This window comes from Stigmatopora argus, chromosome 23, assembly GCF_051989625.1.
Source record: "Stigmatopora argus isolate UIUO_Sarg chromosome 23, RoL_Sarg_1.0, whole genome shotgun sequence".
NCBI lineage: Eukaryota > Metazoa > Chordata > Actinopteri > Syngnathiformes > Syngnathidae > Stigmatopora > Stigmatopora argus.
Window position 1 is genome coordinate 8,684,162 of NC_135409.1, and position 27,322 is coordinate 8,711,483.

The following is a 27,322-nucleotide window of genomic DNA, read 5'->3' on the forward strand; positions in this document are numbered from 1 at the left end:
TTGAAACAATAATGCGAGTATTTTCAGAAGTTGATTCGATGATCGCCATCTGCCGGAATCCAAGTCAAAGCAATTTAAGAGTCCCTTGTAGATCTTCATTGCCAACTCAGATCAACAGTCTCGGCCTGGAACATGGTTGTCCTGTTCAGTCAATAGTCTTGAAAACAATGAACTGGCCTCAAAAGCAGCTGTGGGGGAAAGTGTCCTCGTGTTTACTCGGTCCCAACATAAAGCACAAATTGATTTATAGATTCATTACCTATTAAATGCTTAATGAATATATAGTAACATCCCAGAATTAACCCAACAGCCCTTTACTTACGACATTTTATTTGGGCAAATCTGCCAGCGTCAACACGACAGTTGACTCGAGATGGCTCAAAACGCGTGCGATAATCCTGTGATGCTTATTTAAGTCCAAGGGCTTTCTGACCTACGTTACACGGGCTTGTTTAGTTAACGAATGTTTACGTAGCCACCGTGGGATTCACATCCGATCAGGATCATCCGTCCGTGAGTGCGTGCGTACGTGACAAGGTTTTCCAAAAAGATAACCTACTTCCTCTATGGCCACTTGTTTGCTTTACAGTCTGATGCCCACTAGTCTCCTTTGTGTCCCTGGTGGAAAAATGGCCGACGCGTTCCCGCCTGGACCGCGGAGCCTATGGGCAAAATAAGGAACCGGTCAAACGATCCCAGCGGCGAGTAGCTACGTGTTTATTGTTTCATCTTCCTCCATTTCAAGCTGTACCTGATGGACCTTTGAAACCCAGCAACCCCTATTTTCCTAATAAAGACGGGAGATCATGAGATCTGCGCTGTCTATATTGTAATAAAAGTCCTCAGTGGAGGCCCGGGGTTCCGAGAAAACTCACAGTCAGAGCAGGGTGACTAAGGTTGAAAAGCAAGAAAATCCCTTTCTTGCGCTCAAAGGAGAATAATGCATTACAGTCCAGGCCGGTGCGCCGGCCGGCGGTGTTAAAGTGATCTGTATAGACACGGCAGGGGGTTCTTAGTGGGAAAGCCGTCGGATTTTTCTCGGGAGAAATGATCTGCTTGCTGCAGTTATGCAAGGTAATGGCAGCTAATGTGGCGGCTGACCATATGGCAGTGGCGGTCCGTGCATTTTCTCGTAGCGCCTTCAACGTAGCAATCCGACCCTCAAAAACTATTTTATGGCTATAAAATCTCTACTGCAGATACAGCCGCGACACATAAAAAATAATCAATAAATCAATGCACAACAATGGGGTAAAATCCACTTCCTAGCAGCATTTAATGATTAAATACAAATACTGGAGCTTTTCAGACATTACAATCGGGCCAGGGGGGTGATTTTCCCGGGAAAAGACAGCGATGGACGTCAATGGCGCGGCAAAAATTGCACTAGATTGGGGTAAAATTCACTTCCTAGCAGCATTTAGTGATTAAATACAAACACTGGAGCTTTTCAGATACCTGAACTTGGCCCACAATTGAAATATTATTTCGGAATATAGCCATATTTTACTCACCAAAAATCCTTTTTAACTGTACACAATATCCATCCTCCTTTATTTCTTCCTTCTTTTCTATCGCCATCGAAGCTAATGATGTAAGTCGAGCCTGTCCTGTCGTATTTCTGGCATAGTCCGTCTTCAAAATGGCTTTAAATCAACACAACAATATATTTGCTCGTGCAGCCCGCTCCAGATACAGTTTGGTACCTCTGGCTAATCACTAGCCAATCATAGATGGTGAAAGCGATGACGTATCCCTACGCCTGCGACAAGGCATTGTGGTGTTGCCAACTCAAAATCTGATTGGTTAAAGCAACAGTCTTATCGATGCTTCTTTAATGCAGCAGTGGTTAAATGCTTCAATATGAAAACACACATCTGGAAGCAATGAAACCAGGGGGAAAGGAAGCTAACAGACAATTTGGAATTATTTCATAAGTATTGATGGACAAAATATAATATATGATTCAGATATTTCTTAGGCCAGCAGAGAAGGCCTTGAAGGCCCTGACGGCCCGCCACTGCCATATAGTGATTAGGCCTGAATTTAATGGGAATAGTTGTTGTTGTTTTTTTTCCTCAAAAAAAATTCAATTTCAAACCCAAAGCCGAGTGACGTTGCACCGGGCCACTACACCAAAGGCACACTTGCATTGTCTTGTTGTGCAGAGGCAGCACTTCTGGTGAGCGTTATTCCTCACGGGGGATGCGTCAAAAACAGAACAGCAGAGTTGGCTGAAAAAGGAGCCAGAAAAATCTCAAGAAGGTGGCAGACCTTCTGACTTTCTCGCATTTTTTTTTCTGCTCTAAAACCAGCACGGGTTGAGAAATGATTCTCCCTCAACACATGCAGGTTGAGATTGTAATATCGATATATAGGTGAGAGGGTACCGGTAATTAGCCCCGTTCTACTTTTTTGAGCGGATTTAGCTCTACTGGGTCACCACAACAAAGGCCCGTACACAGCGAGACTTAATCAAAAATTGTTGGCAGTGAAGAAACCAAATCCGCTCGAAAAATGAATTGATTTCACATCGAGCAAACTGTAACTTTGCCTTATGACACATACACACTTGAGACACGGATCAAAAACCATTACAGCATTGTATATGCAATAAAGTTATACCGTATTTTCACGACTATAAGGCTCACCGCATTATAAGGCGCACCCTCAATGAATGACAAATGTTAATTTTTTTTCCATATATAAAGCACACTGGATTATAAGGCGCCCTGTCTATTTTGGAGAAAATTTAAGACTTTTAAGTGCGCCTTATAGTCGTGAAAATACGGTATTCCGTGAAAACAAAATGAAGAATAACTGCACAAGACGGAATTGTTATTGTTGATGACTTGGCCATGCAATTGCTTCGTCATCTGACTTTCTGTGACCATATTATGTGTCACTTAACAAAGCAGAGAGGGAAACATATTAATAATGAATTGATGTTTGCTATCTTTGACTACTGCACAATGAGAGGATTTGTAACAACATCCTCCATGGAACTGCAGAAAGCAGGTCAGAGGACATTGCAAGATCATTTCAACATTATTCTTGGCAAATAGACCTTTGGTTACACATGCTGTATGTAAATCAGAACAAAACTAACATACAGTCAAACAACGATTCATAAACCGTGCTCTCGTACGGCAAGATAACAAAAAAATGGTCTCGATTCTTTTTACCACGGCATGTGTGTCGGCGCAAATTCCAGTTGATAATCAACCAACTTTAAAGGCTTCTTTGACTTGAAAACGTTCAAAAGTTTCAAAAGATTGAAAAAATCTTTACTCAGTTGCAGCTAGTTCTCAAATGTCCTTAAAAAATACGTACATTTAAAAAAAAGTTTTGCTGATTGGCTATTCTAAACACAGCAAATTTTTCCAGAAAAAATTGGAAACTGGAGCTGTGTAAACTTAAGCGACACCCGAGCCTGTGTGAACGAGGATCAGGACGATGGCGGTCACATGACGGCCCCTTTGTGCGTAATCTCCTTCCGACTGGGAGGTCTCCTTTGAACGTCCACTCCCGTGGCCCAAATGCCGAGTGACAGACACCGTGAATGACCTCTGGGGGACCTTTTTTTTGCCTTTGCTGGGGCGCAAAACCTCGAGTAAAATGTTCAATTTAACTCACGGCCAATCCTGTTTTTCAAGAAAGTTTACACACCCTTGTTCGATGAAACAGCAAGAAAATGTTCTTTATGTTGCATTTTAGTGCACTCCAGGATTTGTCCTTTCTCCCAAAAAAGGGGGAGGGTCTGGTGTTCGGAATGTGTTCTGTTTGTACACAGAAACAACGTCACTATCTGTGTGTAGAATAGCTGCCTTGCCTCCCCCTTTCTTGCGAAACCCGTTGCCCCACCCATTCCTACCAGTTACTGGCTGATGCAATGCTATATAAAGGGTGAGCTCAGTTCTACTCTTCGTTTTTTAGCAGAACGCTTATCCTCACTGTGTGCATTTTAGCATTTTTCGGGTCATTTTGGCTACATTTGTCCAGAAAAAAAAACCTTCAGTTTTACAGTCTGTGTATTCTAATAATAGTAAGTTGAATTTGTCTTATTTGGCAAATTGGGTGGTGTTATCCATCCTTTCTGATATATACATACACATATTTTTTTTGAAAAATATTTACAAGGATTAGTCAGCACTTGGAGTATTTTTATTTTTTTGTCTTCTGGAAATTTGAAAAGGAATTTTACAGGCGTCCATCATCATCATCATCATATTGTGATAAGGTAAGAATGCCGGCGTGTCATGTTCTTAACGCGAAGAAACGCAGGATGTGGAATAAGACTTGGATTTATTTCTTTGCTATAATTATTCATGAAGGAATAATGTTGTTGTCTGTTTGATTGTCATTTTCAAGTGAAATAAGAATATCTCCATTCAGTTATGTTTTACTGGGTCAGCCTCCCAACATATGAATTAATGATAAGGGATGCTGCGATGTTAGAATATAATGGCAAATGAAGAAGATATGACCTCTATATGCACTTAAAGTGTAGCATGTTTTAAAAAAAAAAGTATAATTAGAATGTGATGTTGTATCATTGTCCTAATGGGTGGGTGGGGTGTTCTTGAGGGGGGGGGGGGAAGAGCGAGACGAAGGCCATGCCCATAAACGGACAACACGTGCCTTTGTTTCCATTGAAGCCGGTCATTTGACATAATGGGATTAAAATGATCTGGGCACGGAATTTGAAGCCCACTTGGCTGGGTTTTGTATTTTTCATACTCTAGGAACTAAACAGAAAAAAAATGTCTTTTTTTTTCTTTTACATTGAATTTGTAAAATGTAGTGATCATCAGAGTTTAGGCCTGTTGTGTGTGTGTATGTGTTTAAATTATATATATATATATTTTTTTATTTTTTTATTTTATTTTATTATTTTTTTTTTTTTATTTATAACCCTTTCGTGCAGTTTTTGCGCAACATGTACACTGCAGTCTTTGGTTTTGCGGGTCTATAGAAGGGCTGAGGTGATGACGGCTAGACCCAAATGCCGGTCTGGTATTTTTCCATTGCCCGGTGCGTCAGCCCAGACGCCCCTCCCCTCGCTGGTCTTCCTCGCCCCTCCCTTCCCCAATGAATCACGTGACCCAGCATTGCGCGGGCTTTCTCTACCTTAAATATTGATTAATCCGAGGCTTGCAGTCTAGTTGAGAATTGCAATAATCGAATGAGTCATTTCGTCCAATCCAGAATGAAACAAACAGAGATGGCCAGTTTTTCTCGTGATGAAGACAACAGTCATTACCAAGATCCAGAGAGTGAAAATTTCCTCCCAGAAAAAAACCCAGGGAACAGCAAGTATGACACAGAATATGTAAGCCCAGTTTTTCCTTCCTAAGTAATGGTAGAAACTAGGAATATGAATTTCCCCCCCACTAATATATGCTTTTTTCTCTCCCATTTTTACTTTCACAGCATCAAGGCAATGCCTCCTTTGGCATGTCCGTCTTCAACTTGGGCAACGCCATTATGGGCAGTGGCATTTTGGGCCTGTCCTACGCCATGGCCAACACTGGCATTGCACTATTTATGTGAGAATAACATTTCGTAGTAAATTCAAACTTAATACATATCGTTTTTTCGTGGGTTTCAAATTCCCAGCGCAGTGCACTAATGACTATACAGGTACTTTAGCGCCAGCAAGCGAGCATTCGAGCTAGCTCAATGCTAATACGAGTTCCACGCTAAAATGTTGTAAATAGGTGGAAAATGTACTTAAATACAGTGTTGGGCCGTGTCTAACAATCGAATATAAAAGGGAGAGCTGCATGGGTTAGTTTGCAAACAGGGAGTGGTGCTAATTTGAGCTCAAATGCCCTAATTAAATGCGCTAGCTCAAGCTAATCTGGTTGAGAGAATGAATGCACGAGTAAAAACCGCAATCAAGCAGGTGTACTAGCGTACTGCGTAGGATTACGAAAAAAATGGCTGATGCAACAGGATAAAGACTTCCTACTAGCACAAAGAAGTTTGCAAAATGCAGTACTTTTTCCAACTGTACTGTAGTTAACACATTTATTACATTTAACTTTGCCTCTTTGTTTTAATAACTTCAAGATTCATTTTCATTAGTAGCCCTGAGTGTAACAGTGTTATTCTTTTCCAAATTTATTTTTGAGTTTGAGCTCTTCTTTTCTTATATAAACTAAACCTAAATAAAAATACAGAAGCACAGGTGGCTCAGTGGTTCAGAAAATATGCTCTTAAAGTTCAGTTTTACCAGGAAGATTGAAGTAGAATGAAAAGAACAATAACCATATATATATAATAATAATAATAACATACAATAATAATAACAATATATATTTGTATATATGTATGTATGCGTATATGTATATTTCAGCAACACACTATTTATTAACTTACTTATTACCTATCTATTTATGTCTAAAATGCCTTTCCTATATCTGCATTCTCACCCTTTTGCTACTGTGACAATGAAATTTCCCGAATACGGGATGAATAAAGTTATCCAATCCATAAACAAATATATTTGACACTAAAAACATTCGCAATTTTAAAAAATATGTACACGTAAAATAAATTCGAGTCAATGTCTTAGGCATTCCAGGATTTTTTTTAAAATACATAAATGAAAGAGTAGTTAACATTTGAATAAAACAGTATTAGGACAGTTATAAATTGGCATTGCTCTGCGGGGGAAACCATTATTTTTGTTGTTGTATGAATTTTTTTCATGTCAAAATAAAGAAAATGGGCACAAATGTTGTCACGCTAACTCACTTTTTTTTTTTTTTACGTTGACAGGATCCTACTTGTGTCCGTGGCCCTTTTCTCCCTATACTCTGTGCATTTGCTGCTGAAGACGGCCAACGAAGGAGGCGAGTCCACAATTCAAAAGATTCCAAGCCACACATTTGAGCCCGTTCTCATCGACATAAAATCTCGCTTTCAGGTGCGCTGGTGTACGAGCAACTGGGCTACAAAGCTTTTGGATGGCCTGGAAAACTAGCCGCTTCCTGCTCCATCACCATGCAGAACATCGGAGGTGAGTTTTAGAGCAGGGGTCGGGAACCTTTTTGACCAAGAGAGCCATAAACAATTCCTATTTTCGAATGTTATTCCTTGAGAGCCTTACTCCGAATTTAAAAGTCGAAATACATGTAAATGGGTGTCTTTTATTTGAGTAATTTGACCACTTTTAAAGTGGAAAAAAAAGAATACTTTTGACAACATTCTTATGCAGTTGCTAATCAATGAGAGTATGCATTCTAGCAGAGTCTAATGCAAAAAAAGAAGAAGACTAAAGCAGCACTGGACGTAGTATCTCAGTTCTGTCACCAGCGGGTTCCATATTTTAGCTCACAGGTTAGCGAAGAGCCAGATGCACCCATCGAAAGAGCCACATGTGGCTCCCGAGCCATAGGTTCCCTACCACTGGTGTAGAGGAACAGGAGGGAAAAAAAATGTAACTTCCAGTCATAACTTGAGTCACTGCGAGCACGTGGCCGTTGCACGGAACCACACGGCAAATATTTGCACGTGTTATATATCTCGGGTCCTCTCACGTGAAGGCTAAACTCATCGAAATAAACCATTTTTCATTTCAGCCATGTCAAGCTACCTCTACATCGTCAAGTACGAGCTGCCCATTGTCATTCAGGCTTTAAGTGGAGCGAACGGGTGAGTGAATTTTCCCATTGCATTTTTAAATATGCCCAAAAATGATGTCATGTTCAGGTGACCAGGCAAGTAGTCCTTGAAAGAGGCCTTTTAGTCAGCGGCAGCTGGTGCCGCGTGGAAACAAGAGCGGCTCTACGTGGGAGTGAGCATGGGATTGGCTGGCTCGCCCACTCATTCCTGCACCGCAAGCCTGCTTCTCATAGCTCACCCAGCCACTAAGAGTGCGCCTTTGTTAGTGTTATTTTAAGACATGTGCTAGTATTACTCCCTCTAGTGGTAGTGAAAGAATCGCATATGAGGAGTCAAGTTGTACGTACAGACGCTCCCCTACTTACGAACGAGTTAGGTTCCGAGCGATTGTTCATAAGTTGAATTTGTTTGTAAGTTGATTCAGTGCTATATTTTGTATTATATTTTATGTTTAAGGCCTACATAAGTATATTGAAGGTTTATATAAGTGCATTTGTATGTTTAAGGCTTGTATAAGTAACACACATTGGTTTGTACTGAAAAAAACATTTAATAAAATGGAGAGAATATGTACAGTACTGTATAGAGAGAGAGATTTATGTATTAGAAACTGGCCGAAATGAGCTATCTAATGACGATTGCACAGTTTTCTTCTTTTTTTCATCATAAATGATGCGGTAGCACTGTATGGTATCATTCAATTGATTTGCAAACTTTGTGCAACGTTCAATATTTGGGTCCTGCTGCTCGATCTTTATGTTTAGAAATGGTACTGACGGTCGAACGATTCAAGTTGTATATGTGCAACGCTCACCACTCGTTATTATTGCCACTCATTTCAAATGAAATGGCTTGCCTCTTCCTTGCACCTCCCTCAATAGAAGCCTTTCGCTTTTCACCAACCATATTCAATAATTTGATGCACGAGATATTTAATGATACAAATGAAAAAGGTTCTTTGCCCACTGGAGATACGTTCACGCACTTCCGCATTGCAGCGAAGAAGGTAGATGCTGGGTGAGCTGAGCCCTCAGCGCCAGGCGTCGTCGGTATTAGCGGCGGAAAGAAGCACTACTCGGAAAAAAATACAAAATTGGACTTACGAACATTTTTCGACTTAAACGCAATTTGCAGACATGTTCGTATGTACCGTTGTTCGTAAGTTGAATGTTCGTAAGTAGGGGAGCGTCTGTTTTTCACTTTTTTTATGTCCAATCTTTTCGATAGCTTTGTCTTAAATGAATTGTTTTTATTGTGTTTTCCAGTGAATGGTACACTAACGGAGACTACCTAGTTTTGCTTGTGTCGTTCTTCATTATTCTGCCGCTGTCGCTGCTCAAGAATTTAGGTGAGTCTGACTTCTTTATTAAAGAGACGGAAAAAAAAAAGCTTTTTACAGTTGTTGTTATTTTAAATGCTGCTGTGCTATTCTACTCATTAGGTTACCTCGGTTATACCAGCGGCCTGTCGCTCCTCTGCATGGTGTTCTTCCTGATTGTGGTGAGTTTCCACATTCCACCGATGCCAAGAGTTTACAACGTGGAAAGACAGAATTCAACATTAGAATCGTTCAGAGTCTTTGCGGAGGAGTCATAGATAAAATGCTGATTTCTTCTTGCAGGTGATCATCAAGAAGTTCGAAATTCCATGCCCGCTTCCAGACATCCACGCCGTGAACGAAACATCTAGCAAAGTCCACAATCTCACCGTGTCAATAAACAACGGAACTGCCGATGACTGCACGCCCAAATATTTTGTCTTTAACTCACAGGTACAAAAAAAAGAAGAAAAAAAAACAACCACCCCCAAAAATGATTAGTCACCACTTTTAAATGTTTGCTCTCTTCTCCCTAGACTATTTACGCCATTCCCATCCTGACCTTTGCGTTCGTCTGCCACCCGGCTATCCTGCCCATGTACGAGGAGCTCAAAAAGTAAGTTCCGTAGGAAAAGCGCAGCCGCTCCATTATCGGACCATACTGGTCGCTGGTACACGGTCGATTGGTCGCCCGGAAGGTTATTGATCATTACCATTTAAATCAGTGGTCTCCAAACTATTCCACGGTGGGCCGCAGTGGGTGCGGGTTTTCATTCCAACCCATAAAGAGGACATCTTTTCACCAATCTGGTGTCCTACAAGTGCAATCAGTGGGTTGCAGTCAGGTGCTTCTTGTTTTCTGCTGAAATCTCATTGGTCAAACTGTTTATGCTAGACCGGTTGGAACAAAAACCTGCACCCACACCGGCCCTGGAGGACCGGTTTGGGGACCCCTGGTTTAAATCGTTGCTCAAATTCCCTAAATACAAACTGCGAATTATTATTTAGTCATACTTAATGCCCTATTAATTATTAGGCTAAAGAAAAGCTCCAAATTTCCCAGACTTTTATTGTTTTTTGTTGGACAACTTGTTAAGACCCTGCCGGACGGATGTCGCTTCTTAAAGGGACAACGCATGTACATACAAACTCTTCTACACTCACATGTCAGCTCAGTGAAACTGCTCATGGCCATTGTTGGCTTTTATTCATGTGTAGACCGTCTTGTTTTACCTTGTTTTCTTGCCGGTCTTTTGGTCGCCGGTCTTATCGGTTGTCGCGGTCCGGGCGACCAAAAGCGACCGGCGAACAAAAGACCGGCGACCAATCGACCGCACACGTTACACACTTCTGTGTAGAAGCTGCACCCTTAAAATTGCCTTAAAATCATTGAATTCGACAATTTCTCTCGTATAAGCCGCCCCTGATTCACTATTTTCACCCCATATTCGTGTTTTTAATAGGGAGTACAAATGTCTTACTCTGTAGCTAATATCTTAAGAAAAATAATTGCACGTGGTATTTCGGAGATACTGTATTAATCATCTGCCCAATTGCACATTCCTAAAGGGTATTGCATAGACCGTGTTGTTTTACCTTGTTTTGTCATTGGTCTTTTGGTTGTCGATCTTTTGGTCGCCCGTTGTCATGGTCGGGGCGACCAATCGACCGCACACGCTGGTCGCTTTGTTCTTCTTCTTTATCGTCATTTATTTTAAACACGTGGCTTTTTTCCCCTTCTGGCGCACAGCCGTTCCCAGAAAAGAATGCAAAGAGTCGCCAACCTGTCCTTCCTGGCCATGTTCGTCATGTACTTCCTGGCTGCCCTCTTCGGATACCTGACCTTCAACGGTGAGTTGAGCAACAGTGCGGGCAGCTGATTATTATTATTACTATTATTTTTTTAATGAAAATGTACAGGTCGGTAGTTCACGTCAGGTAAAGTTTAAAACTCATTGGTGTCAAAGCAAACACAATTTCAAGGGAGTTGCCAGCATACCTGTCAACCTCTGCCGATAACTGCCCTTATAAATGATTATGATTCCCCTTACAAACCCCCCAAAAACCTTACAAACACCGTACGGTGTTTGTAAGGTTTTTTGGGGGTTTGTAAGGGGAATCATAATCATTTATAAGGGCAGTTATCGACAGAGGTTGACAGGTATGTGCCAGTCCAACCCCAAAACTCCTCAGGCTGTGTTTGTTATATAAGATTGGGAAAAAGGCCACCTGATGCCAACATACCTGAGCGTTATTTGTTGTTCCAGTTGAAAATGGGGAAAGTTGGTGCACATGCACTCGAGCTGGTTACGCAAGATTGTCCCAGTAGTCTGGAATTGCAATCTCAGCTGTTGCTGCATGTACTATATGACATTATCGCTAGCCTTTTGCAAATCACTATTGCCTGCTAATATATACGTCTGTGCTTAGAGTCCATACCTGTCAACCTCTGCCGATAACTGCCCTTATAAATGATTATGATTCCCCTTACAAACCCCCCCCAAAAACCTTAGAAACACCGTACGAGTCGTACGGTGTTTCTAAGGTTTTTGGGGGTTTGTAAGGGGAATCATAATCATTTATAAGGGCAGTTATCGGCAGAGGTTGACAGGTATGAGAGTCTGAAGTCAAGGATTAATCCACTACTCTTCAATTTCCAGTGCACGTGGAGTCCGAGCTACTGCACACTTATTCCAGATTCTACCAGGCCGACGTCCTCCTGCTGGTCGTCCGCGTGGCCGTGCTCACCGCTGTCACCCTGACCGTGCCCGTGGTGCTTTTCCCCGTAAGTGGCAGCAAAAGTAACTAAAATGTCGCCATTTTTTGGACTCCTGTTAACTAACACGCCTCATCTTTCAGATCCGTACGTCCATCAATCAGTTCCTGTGCGTCTCCGGCTTCAGCTGGATCCGCCACACCATCATCACAATGTCACTGCTGGCCGGCACCAACCTCCTGGTCATCTTCGTGCCGTCCATTCGGGACATCTTTGGCTTTATCGGTGATTTTTTTCCCCTTTTTGCTTGTTTGTAATCAGACTCCTAAAAAAAAGCATGGTCTGTCCGGGGGCACTAAAAAAATGTTCCTAAATCCCAACTTTCTTGCTCACACAGGTGCATCTGCCGCCGCCATGCTCATCTTCATCCTTCCCTCTGCTTTCTACATCAAACTAGTCAAGAAGGAGTCAATGAGGTCCATGCAGAAGATCGGGGTAGGTTTGCACCACTCCCTTTTCTTTTTGTAAAAGAAAAGCCAAGGCAAACAAACTCAAGTGTCTTTTTTTTGGTCGTCTTCAGGCCACCGCCTTCCTACTCCTCGGCTTCCTGGTCATGATCGGCAGCATGACCCTGATCATCCTGGACTGGGTCCACAATGCCACCAAGGTGGTTCCCGATGGCCACTAAAAGGAACCCACGTAGAACCAAATTTCAAAGCCAAGATCCTTGGATTGACTGAGAAGCAGACTAAGCCGTTCCAAAAGAATGTACACCAACTTGTACAGTTATTTCGTTTCACACCCAAAGAAGCGTTTTCTTCCAACGCTTTTTTTTTATATTGGGGTTTGTATTTACCTTTGTGTCGGTTGGATACCCTTCATGTTTTTTGTTTTTGTAGTTAGGCAGTTTAAAAAATGGACACGAATGACGCTAAGTTTCAAAACGTTCAAAAACAACAGTTCACGGCTGACACTCAGGTACATTGTTTTGTTTTTTTGCATGCGTTCGCCTGGCAAAATGGTGCAAAACTGAAGATCCGCAGAAGCCAAGGACTTTTTGCGTGGACATTTGTGTTTTTTTTTTGTTTGCCAAAAAAATACAGTACCAGTTAGTTAGTAACATTGCAAACTGTACTGGAAAGCACTTATTGTTCAGCACACTGGTGGAAAAAGCCGGCCGGCTGGACGGACGAGGGTCTACGACACCACACATCATCCAGTATTTGTCACTTTTCCTCGCTCACAAAGAAAACGGGGGGAAGAAGACAAAACCTGCCTTTTTCTAGTCAACACTGGGAGCTACAAAACAACTCACAGGACTCTATATTTAAAAAAACAACATAACTGGACCTGCTGATGTTCTAGTAGTGTGCACATGCCTGATAAGAGGAGGCCCAAAATGGTGTTTTTCTTTCTGGGAGAGAGCTTGAAATATGACCGCATGAAGTGGTCGCAAAAACGCCTGTTGTATCTTTAAGAAAAAAAGTGTCATGCTAACAAATTAACACCCCAATGCAAACAAACAAAATAGTCTTTCGCACGTTGTGCTTCCAACACTAACTCAACAGCAAACTTGTTGAACAACATCTATTTAAGGAAGACCGTCAAATAGAAGTAATTTAACCTATTTTATTATATTTATATGATACTCTGTGTATATATATGTACATATATATTGTGTTGAACTGTATATATGCGGTTTTTTTTAATGCATTACGGCTGTAAAACATACCCACCACGCTGGGGAATTTGTTATCGCTGTGCTCGGCAAAGTCAAACGCTTCAACTGACTGAAAATGTTTTACTGTTGAGTTGGTTTGCGCGAGTTCTGTTACATGTCGAGTCCACTGGAAGTGGAAAAGCTGTCTTGAACCCCCTTTTTTGACCATCCGGAGGCTTTACGAGCGTTACATACTTGTTTCAGTGAAACACCGTGTACATCCTGTAATTAATGTGCAATTAAATTCAATGATACTATAAAACAGGGGTGTCAAACTCATTTCGCATCGTGGGCCACATACGGCCTAGGGAGATGTCAAGTGGGCCGGACCATTAAAATTATACCATGCTCTGCTATGAATAACCCAAATATCATGTCTTTCCTTTGTTTTGGTGTAAAGAAGCACAAGAACATTAGGAAAATATTGAAATTTAATGAACTATTCCTTTTCCATGTCACCGCAATGTTCATAATGTGCAATATTGTATCTTAAAGTATTAAAGCCCAACCAAAAAGTATTTCCAGTACGTTATTATGAAAACAATGTATTTGTTTTGAAGTATTAATGCCCAACCTAAAAGTATTTGCAGGCCCAGCCCCCTGACTAATGCACTCTATGATGAAAACGATCTCTTTTTTTGTGTCTATGTGTAATAGGCGTGGCCGAGGCGTGGCTGACGTCAGAGTTCAAAAGACCGCCGCCATTTTCCAAAATGGCGGATGAGCCGGAGGCTAGGCGCGTTGGACTGCTGAGCTGCTCAGAATTGACGATTTCCCGAAGAAAGAGCCGACAAACTTCTTCCAGGACAATGCAGCGCGTTCGGTACTTTGTCTTTTGGGGATTTCGTAGCCCCAGTTCTCATTTCAAGAGTGCTTTTTGACGGGAACGTGCTTCATTGGCGTGATGTAGCCCCGACGTGGATGCTAACACAAATGTTTGTTAGCAAGTTGGCTACATCGCGTCACCTATTGCTCTCAATGTTTAAAAAGAAACCCTTCCATTGTGTGTTTCAGTCCCTCAACGAGGACAGACTGCTGGGAAACATCAAGAATGTGGCCATAACGGACAAAAAGGAGCAGTTTGTCGGCAAAGTGAGTCTTTTTTTATAGCTTCTAATTCCTCTACCCGTGTAATGTTTAGATATCAGCGACCAGTGTTCACGGCTTTCCTAAATTAGCTTGTTTAGCATCATGACACACTCCAATTTTGAATGAAGACACTTTAACTGGGTTGGCGTTGATTTTTAATAGCAAGATCCTGTGTGGATAACTCACACTCACACTAGTGCCATCAAGTGGAGGTGTAAGGAATAAACAGTACACTTCTAGAATATATATACTTTTGCCCTTCCCTTTCCTAAAGGAAGACTTCAGGGCTTGGACCTTTTGATTTTTAATTGTGGTTTTGACAAAACCTAAGCGAGACATTCATTCAACCGTAGCGCAGGGGTCATTTTTGACTCGTTTAAACAACCATTTTTCCTCCGTCTAAGAGCTTTGTGAGACATATTTTATTTTTTTGATTGAATGGGAGTCATTTGTGCATCAAAATGGTTCAATAAGCAATGACATAATCATGCTGTGGTGTTTTGCAGAGGTTTAAAGCCACGAAGACGGTGGAAGCTGTCCAAATCTACAAGACCAAAGAAGTCGTGTATGACGTAAGACCTGTTTTTCAGGTTATTATTATTTTAAAACGATGTTTTCTAGCCAGCCAACAATTGAAATGTTTCAATATATAGTACCTTGACATAATCATGCTGTGGTGTTTTCCAGAGGTTTAAAGCCATGAAGACGGTGGAAGCTGTCCAAATCTACAAGACCAAAGAAGTCGTGTATGACGTAGGACCTGTTTCAGGTTATTATTTTAAAACGATGTTTTCTAGCCAGCCAACAATTGAAATGTTTCAATATATAGTACCTTGACATAATCATGCTGTGGTGTTTTGCAGAGGTTTAAAGCCACGGAGATGGTGGAAGCTGTCCAAATCTACAAGACCAAAGAAGTCGTGTATGACGTAAGACCTGTTTTTCAGGTTATTTCATTTATTATTTTCATGTCATGTGTACTAAAAATACTCTCTTCAAGGTCCACCCAAGTTTACCAAATCAACGCTAAAGAAAGGTGACTTTGGAGCGTGGCACAGCCTTTGACACCAACATCTTGAGGGCCCCTATCCAGTATATCTCCCACCACATCTGAAATGAGAGATGGGTCCTTCTGATGTTGGTAAAACCTAACTTAGTGTTATTGTTTTTTTGGTTATTTTTTTTTTTAATGTTGGACTTAGTCTATTTTTTTGACCCTCTTTCTCTCCCCAGAATTCCATCCAGTGCCAAGAAGAGAATTTTCATCAATGGATGGAAACACCACCTTTATATGCTGGAAGACTTATGTGAACTTCTCAATAACCCCATTTTGTGGAAAAATAAAACCTTTGAAATGTACTCATGTATTTTTCTTCATATAACTAGCAAAGGAATGCAAGCAACATGACACTTTATAATTTTTATTCAAAGAAATACATTTGCACACTTAGGATCACATTGGTTGTTGTAGCTGGTGTTCACCTGTAGACAAAATTAAAACACTTAGGCAAAAAAAACAACATTTTTTTAAATTATAAAAGTTAGTATATAAACACCAAAAATTAAAAGGAAAAAAAAAAGACCATTGAGGGTCTGGGGTCTTTTTTCTCCAAGTGTTTTAACAAAGACAAATGACACTCAAATCTCTTTTATTAAAATTTCTGATTGAAAAAAAAAAAGAAATCCTCCTCACCTTAGGGATCGGGACATCACCTATAAAATAAGAGGGGGGTTAGTAAATTGCAACTGTAGTCAATAAAATAATGTGAAATTGGAATATTTTGACTTGGATACATTACAATATAACCCGGAAATAAGCTGCTTCCGGTAGCCAGCGCCATCGCATTTCGATCTTAATCCATATGCGTCTGACGAAATAGTGCGTGCTTTGTGTGTCTAAAATACAGAAATAGCACTCGTTACTGACACTGCGGCATAAGAAACGATGCGCCAAATAGGCGTGAAAATACGGTATTAACCTCAGAGCAGAGTTCAGAGACGATGCATCATCTTCAAGTGGGCAACCTGGGAAGATCACCTGGTCCTCCAGGGTCTGGACATCACCATGGACCTGGTGCATGCAAAAAAATAGAGCAAAAGTTATCATATACAGAGACTGGAGATTCAACAGATGGGTTTAGGTGGGTTTTTTTGGTCATTAGTATTACCTTGATACCTTGGCCCAGTCTCCTCTCCCCTCAAGGGTGTGCATGGTTCTGGACACACGGGAACAGCTTCATCTTGATTGAACCAAGCTATTTGGGAAGTGCAAACAATTATTACAGGAAAGAGAAATCTTAAAGTAAATGATCAAGATAAAGAATGAAAATAAGTTATTGAGTGCTCGGTGCTAATTTCCCCTGGAAGTTATGTGATGTGTCACGTTTCATTTATTTTTTTAATTTTTATTATTTTATATATTTATGTATTTATTTATTTATTTTATTTATGTTTTAGTGCATATTATACACCCATGTTTGACATATTTTATTACTTTGCCCTTATTTTGAATTTACCCATTCTCAAGATGTCAATAAACTGTTGGTCTCCGAAAAAAAGAAAAAAAAATCCCCTTTCCAGACAAAGCGATTCAATATAGAAAGTCGGCTTAACCATTTTGGTATCAATGATTTTTGTTTAAAACAGAATAACAAATTGGAAAAGGGCGTTTAGCAATCGCAGTGAAAACTATCATTACATTCAACACACCTTCACCTGGCAAACTGACAGTTGATATCTCGGCTTTGTTTGATAAAATGAAGTCTTCCCCCACGACTCAATAATGGAGAGAATACGGACAAAATACTTTTGAAGTCAAATGTCGTGAGGCTAATGCTAAGCTAGCTAGTGACATGCCAAGGAGCCCATACTTCAAATGTCGACGGTGTGTTCGACCTGGCAATAAACTAACAGATTTGTTGGCGTTTTGGCTCAATTGATTCCTAAAAAAATCTCCCGGTAGGGTGTTAAAAATGCACATAGGCCAGTAAATTGCTCTAGTCTAGGGCTTACCTCGTTTGGGTGCTAGTCGTTCGACCGACGGCATGGAAATGGCTGTGCTAAAGGGCGCGATGCTGCGCATGTGCATAATTTACGCATCCGGGGTCACCAATGGGCGTAACCACGCCCATAGGAGGTCATTTGTCCTCCCGACTCAATGTCCATGTTTGGAAGATGACGTAGTATAGTCGCCATTTTTGTAGTCTTGATGCTGTAAAAGAGTGTGTTCGGTTTTTTTTTTTTTTATATAAAAAGCCTTACTTTGCATGGTCATTTAAAAAAAATAAAAAGCCTTACTATACATGGTCATTTTTTAAAGAAAAAAGCCTTACTATACATCAGGGGTGTCAAACTCATTTTGCATCGTGGGCCACATACGGCCTAGGGAGATGTCAAGTGGGCCGGACCATTAAAGTTATACCATCCTCTGCTATAAATAACCCAAATATCATGTCTTTCCTTTGTTTTGGTGTAAAGAAGCACAAGAACACTAGGAAAATATTGAAATTGAATGAACTATCCTTTTACAAAACATTTCATGAAACACCTCATATTTCCTTAGACAAATGTGCAATTGACTTTTATCATTCACAAATATGCATTGCAACTGATCCCACTGATTGTACAAAGGCACAAAACTTTAATTGGTACTGAAAAATATAGTCATGCACTTTAAGATTAAATGAGACTTTTAAAGAAAGGAATTTTTAAACCACTTACACATACGCATATAAAATCTAAATGTAATCCCTGCGTGCACCTTACAAACTAAGGAGAGTGATTTGAAATGTGTAATGAAGAAAGTGTTCGCCTGTCCTGTAAATCTGTAAACTTCATACATGAAACATACATACACATACAATACATACTGAAAATTGATGGAGTTGCTGCTGTTTTCAGTCTGTCTCAGTGATGCGGCTTGTCTTCTACTCTGATGGAAAGAGTGCGCCCCTTAGCGGATAATCCATGAATTGCAGCGAATTAAAAATATTAATTCCATGTCTTTTATGCATTTTTTTCCACTTTCAAATTATCCTGCGGGCCTGATCGGACCTCCTTGGGGGCCGGTTCCGGCCCGCGGGCCGTATGTTTGACACCCCTGCTATAAAACAAGCTGTCTTGGTTGTTGTTTTCTATTTGAAGTTGTGAGTTTATGGGCGATAACAATACAAATCAGCATTGACACTTCCTAATACACAGTAAATAGGCGTATTGTGTAACACTGCCTTCTACTGGTTATCCCGCACATTGAAATGAATTAGGCGTCTATCGCTATAACTGGCAGCCAATAAATTAGATGGTAAACTCAAGTACAAACCAAGTACATGGCAAAAGGTGCAATTATCTCGTATAACCAAGTTAAACTCAAGAGCCAATCAGGAAGCAGCTACTTTATTTCACTACTCTCTGGGTACTTTGCACAATTCACTTTGTTCATTTGACATTCACTCCACATTCAGGTTGACTTTTTTTTTACCTATATTAGACTCGCCCTGGACCAATTAGGGTGCTGTTATCACAATGTCAAGGGCTCATCTTATTTTTATTTGTTTTAAATCTAAAATAGGATAGAATTTTTATATAAAAGAATAGTTTTGACTGGGCTTTGCCACCAGGATTCCAGAAAGGGGAATTGAACTGTGTCAGCCAGAAGATTTTCATGAGGATAATAGCAGATGTGATATTGCGTATTTTTTACTTGCTCTCCTCCTTACAGTAGTTCTGCAGGCCACCATCTATGCAAAATAAAGGGCTCTTGGATTACAACTTTTGATTGCGTTATTTTTTTTCTAACAAAATATGAAAAATCTATAGAAAACAATCTATATAGTTCGTTAAAAGGTTGAGATATCAAAAAAGAAATGGCTCGCTCTCTCTGTGTCATAGTGACATTGGGAAGCTAAATTCCAGCAAAGGGGAAATTGCACTTGAGCTGCACAACAGGTCGAGCGCCGCCGGCCACTTCACTTTTTGCGTGCGTGCTTGTATTTGTCCACGTAGGCCTTCACCAGGTTGGCCACCTTACTTGTGTTCACCTCACCACTCTTGCTGTGACAAATCTAAGGAACAAAAAAATAGATCCATGAAATGACTGCAGAATTTGAAAAAACTAAACAAAAAAAAATCTATGAAATGACTGCAGAATAAAAAAAAATCCATGAAATGACTGCAGAATTTGAAAAAAATAAATAAAAAAAATTCAAAATATCCATGAAATGACTAAAGAATTAGAAAAAAATATATCCATGAAATGACTGCAGAATTTGAAAAAAAAAACACATTAAAAAAATTACATATCCATGAAATGACTGCAGAATTTGAAAAAAAAAACAACAAATCCATGAAATGACTGCAGAATTTGGAAAAAAAAAGAAAAGAAATACTTAATGCGCACCTTCTCTACTGCTTTGCGGACTATCTCCTTGTACTCCTCCTTTGTGATTTCCTTGTTTTGGTAAAAAGGTTTGATCGCCGTCCTCACTTCATTTATAGCTTTCTCTTGGATCTGTTGTTTCTTAAGCAAAAAAAAAAAAGGCACGGGATAAGAGATAAGATCACAGGAAGTGAGAACCTTTCAAATTGGACGCCATTGTCTCAGTTACCTTTTCTTTTTTGGAGTTATCGGCTTGAGCTTTGTGATGCTGAGCTGGCGTCGTTGACGAAGGCAGCGCCGCCGCCGGGTTGACCGCTTGCAGGCCAATTCTGGTCGGAGTCGGGGTCAAAACCGCTTTGCCCAGAGCCGCCGCCGCCGCCGCGGTGCTCGCCATCTAGGACAGGGGCGTAAACTGGGTTTGCTTGGCGGGCCGCATTCGTGCCAACTATGCTTCAAAGTGAAGGGAATATGGGGAAGTGGCGCTCTTTCTCTGGCATTGGCATACATACCTGTGTTGTTTGACCGTCAGGCTGAGCCGCCGCCGCCGCCGCCGCCGTCTGGCTCCCTTGATGCATGGGAGGGGGCGGCGGGGGAGGAGGCGGCAGCCCCTGGGCCCCCACGGCCGGCGCCCGCAGCGGCGGGACGGCGGGGTGGATGTGCACGGGGATGGGAGGAGGCACGGCGTACGGCGCGGCGGGCTGTAACGTCGCCGGCGGGGGTGCGCGGGGCCCCTGCGCAGGGAAGTGGTGCTGTAGGACGTTCAACTGCGGAGGTGGCGGAGGGAGCATGGCGGTCAGCACCGGTGCCGGAGCGTTGCCGGCCACGGTCGGAGTGGCGCCTTCGCTCTTGGCGCCATCTGCAAATCAAAAACACCATCAGGCAGTGATTTGGAAAAAAAATGTGGGTGTCTGATGTTAAGAAATAAGGGCAATGTTTATTTGTACGCTACCTGCGGCAGGTTGCTGTTCTTCTTCGGATCGGTTCCAAGCGCCGGCTCCGCCCCTTTCTCTTTTGGAGTAATAATCTTGAACATCGGCGGGAAGCGTCCTCCGCACCGCCCAGCTGGACGCCGACGACCAGCCCGAGCGGTCCAGCGTGGAGTCGCCGCCGCCGCCGTCCGAGTCCGGCTTCCTGCGGGCGCCGCCACGGTTCTCGTTAAAGCGGCTGTAAGCGTCATTCCCCGAGTTGTTCCACGGCGGTCTGCGGTTGTTGTTGTTGTCGTCGTCCTGCTGGTTGCGGAAGCCGCCTCCCCAGCTCGCCGCGCGTCCTCGCTCGTAGTTGCCTCGTCCCCTGTGCCCGCGATCTTCCCAGCGGGGGCCGGCGTCCCAGTTCCTGCCCTCGCTTTCGCCGCGGGTTTTTTCCGTGACCCAGTCGGGATTCTCCGACCAGCCTTGGCGTTCCGGCGACGTTTCGGCGGGGACGCCGTTTTCGGAGCGACCGGCGCCTCCGCGATAGCGTCGTCCTTGTTGGGAGGCGTCGCCGTCGCCGCCTCCCCGCCCCGCCCTCCGACCGCCCCCGCGCTCGTTCCCCCGAGGGGAGCGATCTCTGGAAGGCGGGCGCTGGGGGCTGTGTCCTCGTCTGTACGATCTGATCCTGGACGGGGAGCGCGACCTGGATCTGGAGCGAGTCCCGGAGCGCCTCCGAGGACGCTCCCTCCTGCCCGAGTCTCGTTGGCGCTCTCTTTCTCTGCTGCGAGCGCGAGAGCAGCGGGAAGACGGCGGGCTGCCGGCGGCGCGCTCTCTGGACCGCGAACGGGAACGAGAACGGGAGCGCCTGGACGGCTCTCGTCCGGACTCCCTTTTGGGCGACCAGGACGAGGTCGGGGAATGGAAGCGAGAGCGGCGCTGTCGGCCGTTCCTCCTCTCGTGGCCGGGATCCCTGGGCCCCCCGTCTTTGGGGGGCTCGTCGTCCCCGACGACGGCGGTGGGAGTTTCCGCGCCGACGGCCAAGACGCTTCCGCCGCTGGCCTCGCTTGCGGGTGAACCGCGGTCCACGGGGAGGACGTTAGCATCATCTTTGGGTAGAGCATCGTCGTTAGCGACGTCTCCCGACGCCGCCATTCTTTCGGATGCTTTGGCTTCTTGGTCGGGGACCTTCTCTTTTGAGAGTTCGGGACACGGAGAGGCAAGCGTTGGGCTTTGGCTCGATTCCGAGGGCAAATGCCGCCACACTTTTCCATCGTGCCGTTCCGTGCGCTCGTCGCCGGTCTCCGTTTTGTCACTCGGTTCAATCGCATTGTCGCACTCGGCGGGAATGAGCCGGTCCGGGGTGCCGTCCGGTTCCGACGGCGGCGGCGACGTCTTTTCGTGGTCGCCGGTCGAAATTGACCAGACGGGAGGTTCCTCTTCTGGTGGAAAAGGTTTGTCGTCGGGGGACCCGGACTCTGGGCTTTTTGGAGGAGAGTCCGAAGGACAAGACTGACGGCTGTCGTCGTCGGGCTGCGGTCGTTCAGTTTGTTGGTTGGAATTTTTTGCCTCTAGTGTGTCATTCGTGTCGCTTTCCACATTATTGTTGAAAAAATCCTCCCCTTCTTGGTCATCAGGTGAATTGACGTCTTTGAGTTCTGTATTAAGACTTCCTTCTGCGTCAGAGGTTTTCGCCTCACTATGACTTGCCTCTTTCTCCTCCTCCTCCTCCTCCTCCTTCTTCTCTTCCTCCTCGTCATTGTCGTCAACCTCATCGCCATCGTCGTTCTCGCTCGCCGACGGGCTTTCGACGAATTCGGACGATGGCTTTTTTCTCAGGTTTTTCCTCTTCCCGCCAGCCTTTCGGTTTGTTACCCGTTTGCCCTTTCTTTTGACCGGCACCCGAGATGCCGAGCTGGGTTTGGAGGTCTGCCGGCTGGCGGACGAGTCCGAGTCGGACGCGCTCCCGGACTGGGGCAGCGACGAGGGGTCGGACGCGGGAGGTTCCCTTTGGGATTTAGCGTTGCGTCCCAATCGTTGGGATGGGAGGGATTCGGCTTTTTTGCTGGGAGCTTCCGTATTTGAGGCTCGTCCACCCCGCTTCTCACCTCCTTTAGGACAGGTAATGGCGCAGACGACACCCTGGAAAACTGCAATGACACGAGGCATGTAAAAATAGGACAACTTTTCCCATCAAATCGGCGTAGCGTATTTTCTCGACTATAAGGCGCACATAAAAGTCTTAAATTTTCTCCAAAATAGACAGGGCGCCTTATAATCCAGTGCGCTTTATATATGGACCAATACTAAAATTGTTATCACGATAAAATAAATCAATCGATAGAGTACACCATCCTCTACAGCTCTCACAACTACGGCAAGCAGCCCCCGACTCTACTATTTTTCCGTAGAAAAAGTACTGCGCAGTGACTGCTGGGATATATAGTTCTTTTGTCAATACACCCAATGGATTGTGGCCTGGCGATTGACATCAACACAGCTTTACGACGCGTGGAAGACAGCATTGGAATAGTTACGCTAGCTAGCTACTATTTGTGAATGGATTGTGGCCGCCTGGACGAACGTATAAAACTCAGCGTTTTCGATGACTCATTCGGACAAATGTTCAATTCGGACACAGAAAATGAGGACTATGATGGATTTGTGGGTGATGACGTGAGTACATTGTAAAATGGCTAAATAAAGTACAACCGAACTCAGTTTTGCTTCCGTTGCCTTTTTAAAAACGTGTTTTAGCGTGTCCGTATCTTTAAGATGGTGTATGTTTTGCCATGCCTAGCTGAGTCTATAAAAACGGTGTGTCCTTTGTGTGTGTCAAATACAGAAATATCACACGTTACTGACACTACGGCAAAAAATACGATGCGCCGTATAGTCGTGAAACTACGGTATACGCCAGAAAATCAAATGTACTGAAACACAAAGAGTGAGGACTCACTAAAATGATCAGGGCCAAATGAAGGCGTAGAGGTCATCGGAGATGAACGGAGTCCAAATGTAAATGGCCCGTGGTTGTCATTAAGAGGCACGAACCTGCAGGGAATGTTATCAACTTTAAACGGACACTGAAGAAGCTTTTTACGCATCTCCAAACCTTAGCCACATATGTCAAGATAAAGGCAAGGGGAAGATGTTTTTACCTTGAGATTCCACTTGCGGTAATAGGAGCAGCCAGGGACAACCATGGGCATCCTTGTACCTGAAGTTTGCATTTTTTCATTTCGTTGAATGCATCCTTGTTAAGCAACAAGGGTTGCCTACTGGGACAGAATGATCACATCACAAGTTAGATATCTTTAGCACTAAATTGGATGTATTTTGTCATGGAGAAATGACCGTATTTTCCCAACTAGAAGTCACAAAATAGTTTGGCTAGGCCTGCGACTAATACTCAAGTGCAACTTATATATTGATGTTTTCTCTCTAACCACCGACAGCCTTTTATGTTGTTTTTATGCGCTGTAGTTATCTGAATTTATTTTTAAAGATGCCTATTTAGCCTGTTGTTCTCCATTTTACTTTTGTTGCTTTATTTTGAGTTTGCTCTTGGTTTCTGATAAAACAAAAACATGGCATCCCAAAGATACGACTTATTTTTTTTATTTTATTTTTCCCCCGTCTGCATTGTTTATTCTTTGGCTGCTGTGACTTTTAGTCCGAAAAATACAGTACTTACAAATAAATGACTTACACGTCTTGTGTTGCTGTAGTTGATGAGAGAAAAAGAGATGAGGGCCAAGCACAGCAATCTGCTCCTTTAGTCTAGAAAAAATAATGTTTATTTCATTTAGAAGAGGTGGAAAGGCTGCAACAACAACAACAAAAAATCAGTGAAAATCAAAAGCCCACCTTTTTACGGTTTACAGAAAACGAGTCGTCATCGTTACCTAGTAAAGGAATTGACAGATTAGAAACACAAAAGAAATCAAGTTTGAAATGAATGCAAAAAAATGAAGGCTACTAACGTACATTTACGCACAAGTCCTTTAGTTTTCGAATGGTCCATCTTCTGTGCTCTTTGCTGTCTGGACCTTTTTCGAAATTTGCTTCAGGGAGGAAAATCCAAAAAAAAAAGTGTTCAACTTGGTATTAAATCATTGGATTGATAAAGTTTGAATAGATATTCTTACTTGAGAGACACTCTATTTTTGGCATCTCTACAGGCGCATTTCTCAGCTTCTGCTTCCGCCACTCGTCTCCTCACTGGAATCTTTTTTTTGGGCAGGAAAATAGATTTTCAACTAACGCATTTGAATTGACTCGTCACACACGCCTCAGAAGTAGCGAGGAGTGGGAAGAGATAGAATTCCAACGGTGTAAGAACAGACCTGCACGCAGCGCAGGCTTCGATCCCATCTGTGAACGTTCCTGAATGGCCTTCTGTCCACGGGACAAGAAGGTACAACCTGCAACTATTGAGGGAGGGATTTGGATCATCAAAACAGAGGAAAAATCAACTGGTAAACAATGTTCCCTCTAATTTTTTGTTTGTCTGGGCAGAAAGACAACCTCCCTGAGCACATTGAGTACTGGTGTGAGCAACATCATCATTGCTCGCTCTGGACACACACCAGTATCACATCTGCCATAAGCAGGTGCATGTCTACTACACAGAAATGATTTAGTAATAATAAAATGTAATGATTAATATCTATGAATGGGCAGCCCGGCGGATGAGTGGTTCGCGCGTCGGCCTCACAGCTAAAAAATAAATAAAAAAAATGGGATTTTATTTTGTGCGCTCCATATGATTTGCTGTGCGCAGAGAAGACGAGAGTAGTGCGCAATTGCGCACGCGCGCAGCTTAGAGGGAACATTGCTTGTAAAGTAACAACGCCTCACCTCCGCCCACATGAGCAAGCATCCGAGGCAGAAGACATGACAGCAGCTGTCCGGCATGGCCAGCTCTCCTTCGGCCGGGACCCCCAAGCAGATGGGACATCGTTCTGCCTCTTCGGCATCGCTCCCGTCGGGTGGCGGCCCCTGGCCACCTACATGGGAACGCAATAGGATGACGACATTATCATGCACCGTAACGTGTCACTGGCGAGTGCGTGTGGAGACTCACCGCTATCGGCTCCAGTCATGTCCAGCCCTGAGCTGTACCAATCACCGCTACAACAAAGATGTGCAGGTTAAAAAAAACATGTTGACTGCTCATTATTGACTCTTCATTTGCTCTTTGCTTTTTTACGAGAAAATGCACGGACCGCCACTGATTTGACCAAACCCCAAACAAATTATCTTTGTGTTTGATAAGCTTTTTTTTCCAATGATACCAGCATTTTGAAATTCATTCATTTTCTGAACCGCTTATCCTCCTCACAAGGGTCGCAGGGGGTGCTGGAGCCTATCCCAGCCAACTACGGCCACTAGGAGGGGGACACCTTGAATCGGTGGACAGCCAATCGCAGGGCACACGTAGACAAACAAACAATCTCCTGTAGATAGGGTCGATTTAGAGATTCAAGTTAAAAAAGTGAAATGATTGGTTGATTGTTATTGCTTGGTACGTGAGCTAATGCAAGCAGAACCCCCAAAACAGCAACCAAATAGCTTCGTGGCTTCTGCTAAATTAGCACTGTGATCAAGCCCTAGCTAAAGCTATGTATCGTGCCACACAATGAAGTCAAGATTGTCGACTGGTTCGCTAACTCAACGCGCACTTAGTTTTTGACCTCCTGGAACTAACTAACTAGCAGTTTTGGGATAGCGACACAACACCTGCTTAACGTCGTTAAAACGGGCTAACGCGTTAAGGCCAGTTAGGAAAAACATGCTACAGTAGCTTGCTCACCTTTAAAGTGCTCGCGTGCCTTTTTCTGACTCGTCGGTACGCTTTATAGGTCCAGATAAATATTTTGTCCCCTCGATCAAATGCTAACAAATCGCTAAGCTAAGTTTACAATGACGGTGGTTGTTGTTTTGGAGTCAAAAAAAAAAAAGAGCTGAGATTTCAATTCTCGGCCACATGTCTCGCGGTGCAGGCCGTTGTTTCCGTGAGGAGTTCCCCCTAGTGGAGACAGTGAACATTGCATGGAAATTACAATGCAGGAACAGCCTCAAATAGCTACTACCTGATAGTATACTGACATCTATTCGCAGCTATCGTTTGTGGAATAATTGTTATAATAATATAATAATTAAATAAATATAAAAATAATTATTTATGTCTAAAATGCCTTTCCTATTTCTGCATCCTCACCCTCTTGCTACTGTGACAACGAAATTTCCCGAATACGGGATGAATAAAGTTATCCAATCCAATAGTAATACTAAAATCACTATTCTTGTCCTTTATGTCATTCCCCAAATTAATTGCAAGTCTCTCTTCTTAGTAACTTGTCAAATTATTAGTACGACAGCTATTGTGTGTGAACCTGACCCATATTTTTTTATAAGCGCCTGCAAAAATGGTTGCTTTAAATAAGATCAATTTTTAAATCAAGCCAACAGGTGTTCTAAATGAAATGTGCAAAGATAAATATAAATAAACATCCCAAAGTGGGATTTAATAGTAAAAGGTCTGTCAGAAGAGGAAAACATG

At 42.9% G+C, this 27,322-nt stretch overlaps 3 protein-coding genes and 1 long non-coding RNA gene across 23 annotated transcripts in view; 2 read left to right on the forward strand and 2 right to left on the reverse strand.

Moving 5' to 3' along the window:
* Positions 1-15,834, forward strand: part of LOC144068700 (uncharacterized) — a 79,970-nt gene extending 64,136 nt beyond the window's left edge. Inside the window, exons 1-7 of one of the 11 annotated variants that reach the window (XR_013298233.1) lie at positions 14,053-14,209; positions 14,401-14,478; positions 14,982-15,065; positions 15,163-15,244; positions 15,339-15,404; positions 15,476-15,616; positions 15,709-15,834. Coding sequence is in view for 8 of the 11 variants with exons in the window: in XM_077593402.1 (XP_077449528.1) it covers positions 14,982-15,065; positions 15,163-15,228; positions 15,476-15,505 (180 nt within the window). In the remaining 3 variants the exon portion in view is untranslated. Of the gene's footprint in view, positions 1-14,052; positions 14,210-14,400; positions 14,479-14,981; positions 15,066-15,162; positions 15,245-15,338; positions 15,405-15,475; positions 15,617-15,708 lie in introns of those variants that run through there. The other 10 variants (XR_013298234.1, XM_077593404.1, XM_077593405.1 and 7 more) reach the window with 10 other exon arrangements.
* The window catches only part of LOC144068703 (uncharacterized), an 80,279-nt gene extending 62,588 nt beyond the window's left edge, over positions 1-17,691 (reverse strand). The window contains exons 1-6 of one of the 8 annotated variants that reach the window (XR_013298237.1): positions 17,488-17,691; positions 16,652-16,730; positions 16,455-16,546; positions 16,275-16,369; positions 16,169-16,188; positions 15,881-15,957 (exon numbers count right to left, since the gene is read on the reverse strand). This is a non-coding gene — a long non-coding RNA (uncharacterized LOC144068703). Of the gene's footprint in view, positions 1-15,880; positions 16,189-16,274; positions 16,372-16,454; positions 16,547-16,643; positions 16,731-17,487 lie in introns of those variants that run through there. The other 7 variants (XR_013298241.1, XR_013298238.1, XR_013298242.1 and 4 more) reach the window with 7 other exon arrangements.
* slc38a2 (solute carrier family 38 member 2) lies at positions 3,920-13,648 on the forward strand. The gene is made up of 15 exons (XM_077593390.1): positions 3,920-4,240; positions 5,209-5,332; positions 5,434-5,549; positions 6,787-6,860; positions 6,935-7,027; positions 7,590-7,662; positions 8,898-8,980; positions 9,074-9,132; positions 9,254-9,403; positions 9,487-9,566; positions 10,701-10,801; positions 11,611-11,735; positions 11,810-11,951; positions 12,064-12,161; positions 12,247-13,648. Exons 2-15 carry the CDS (start codon positions 5,210-5,212, stop codon positions 12,352-12,354), a joined length of 1,425 nt encoding a protein of 474 aa, XP_077449516.1. The 5' UTR covers positions 3,920-4,240; position 5,209; the 3' UTR covers positions 12,355-13,648.
* A 1,160-nt stretch (positions 17,692-18,851) lies between the features above and the next one.
* On the reverse strand, positions 18,852-26,791 carry scaf11 (SR-related CTD-associated factor 11). Of its 3 annotated transcripts, none has more exons than XM_077593350.1 (15): positions 26,573-26,791; positions 25,844-25,890; positions 25,618-25,766; positions 25,104-25,187; positions 24,906-24,985; positions 24,745-24,821; positions 24,625-24,662; positions 24,467-24,537; positions 23,916-24,032; positions 23,714-23,808; positions 20,799-22,904; positions 20,359-20,705; positions 20,079-20,243; positions 19,871-19,990; positions 18,852-19,535 (listed from the first exon to the last, which is right to left on the reverse strand). In XM_077593350.1, exons 2-15 carry the CDS (start codon positions 25,860-25,862, stop codon positions 19,440-19,442), a joined length of 3,564 nt encoding a protein of 1,187 aa, XP_077449476.1. In that variant the 5' UTR covers positions 25,863-25,890; positions 26,573-26,791; the 3' UTR covers positions 18,852-19,439. The 3 variants fall into 3 exon arrangements, with proteins under 3 accessions (XP_077449476.1, XP_077449477.1, XP_077449475.1); XM_077593351.1 differs by having other exon boundaries at positions 19,871-19,981; positions 23,916-24,035; XM_077593349.1 differs by having other exon boundaries at positions 23,916-24,035.
* Between the last annotated feature and the right edge of the window lie 531 nt (positions 26,792-27,322).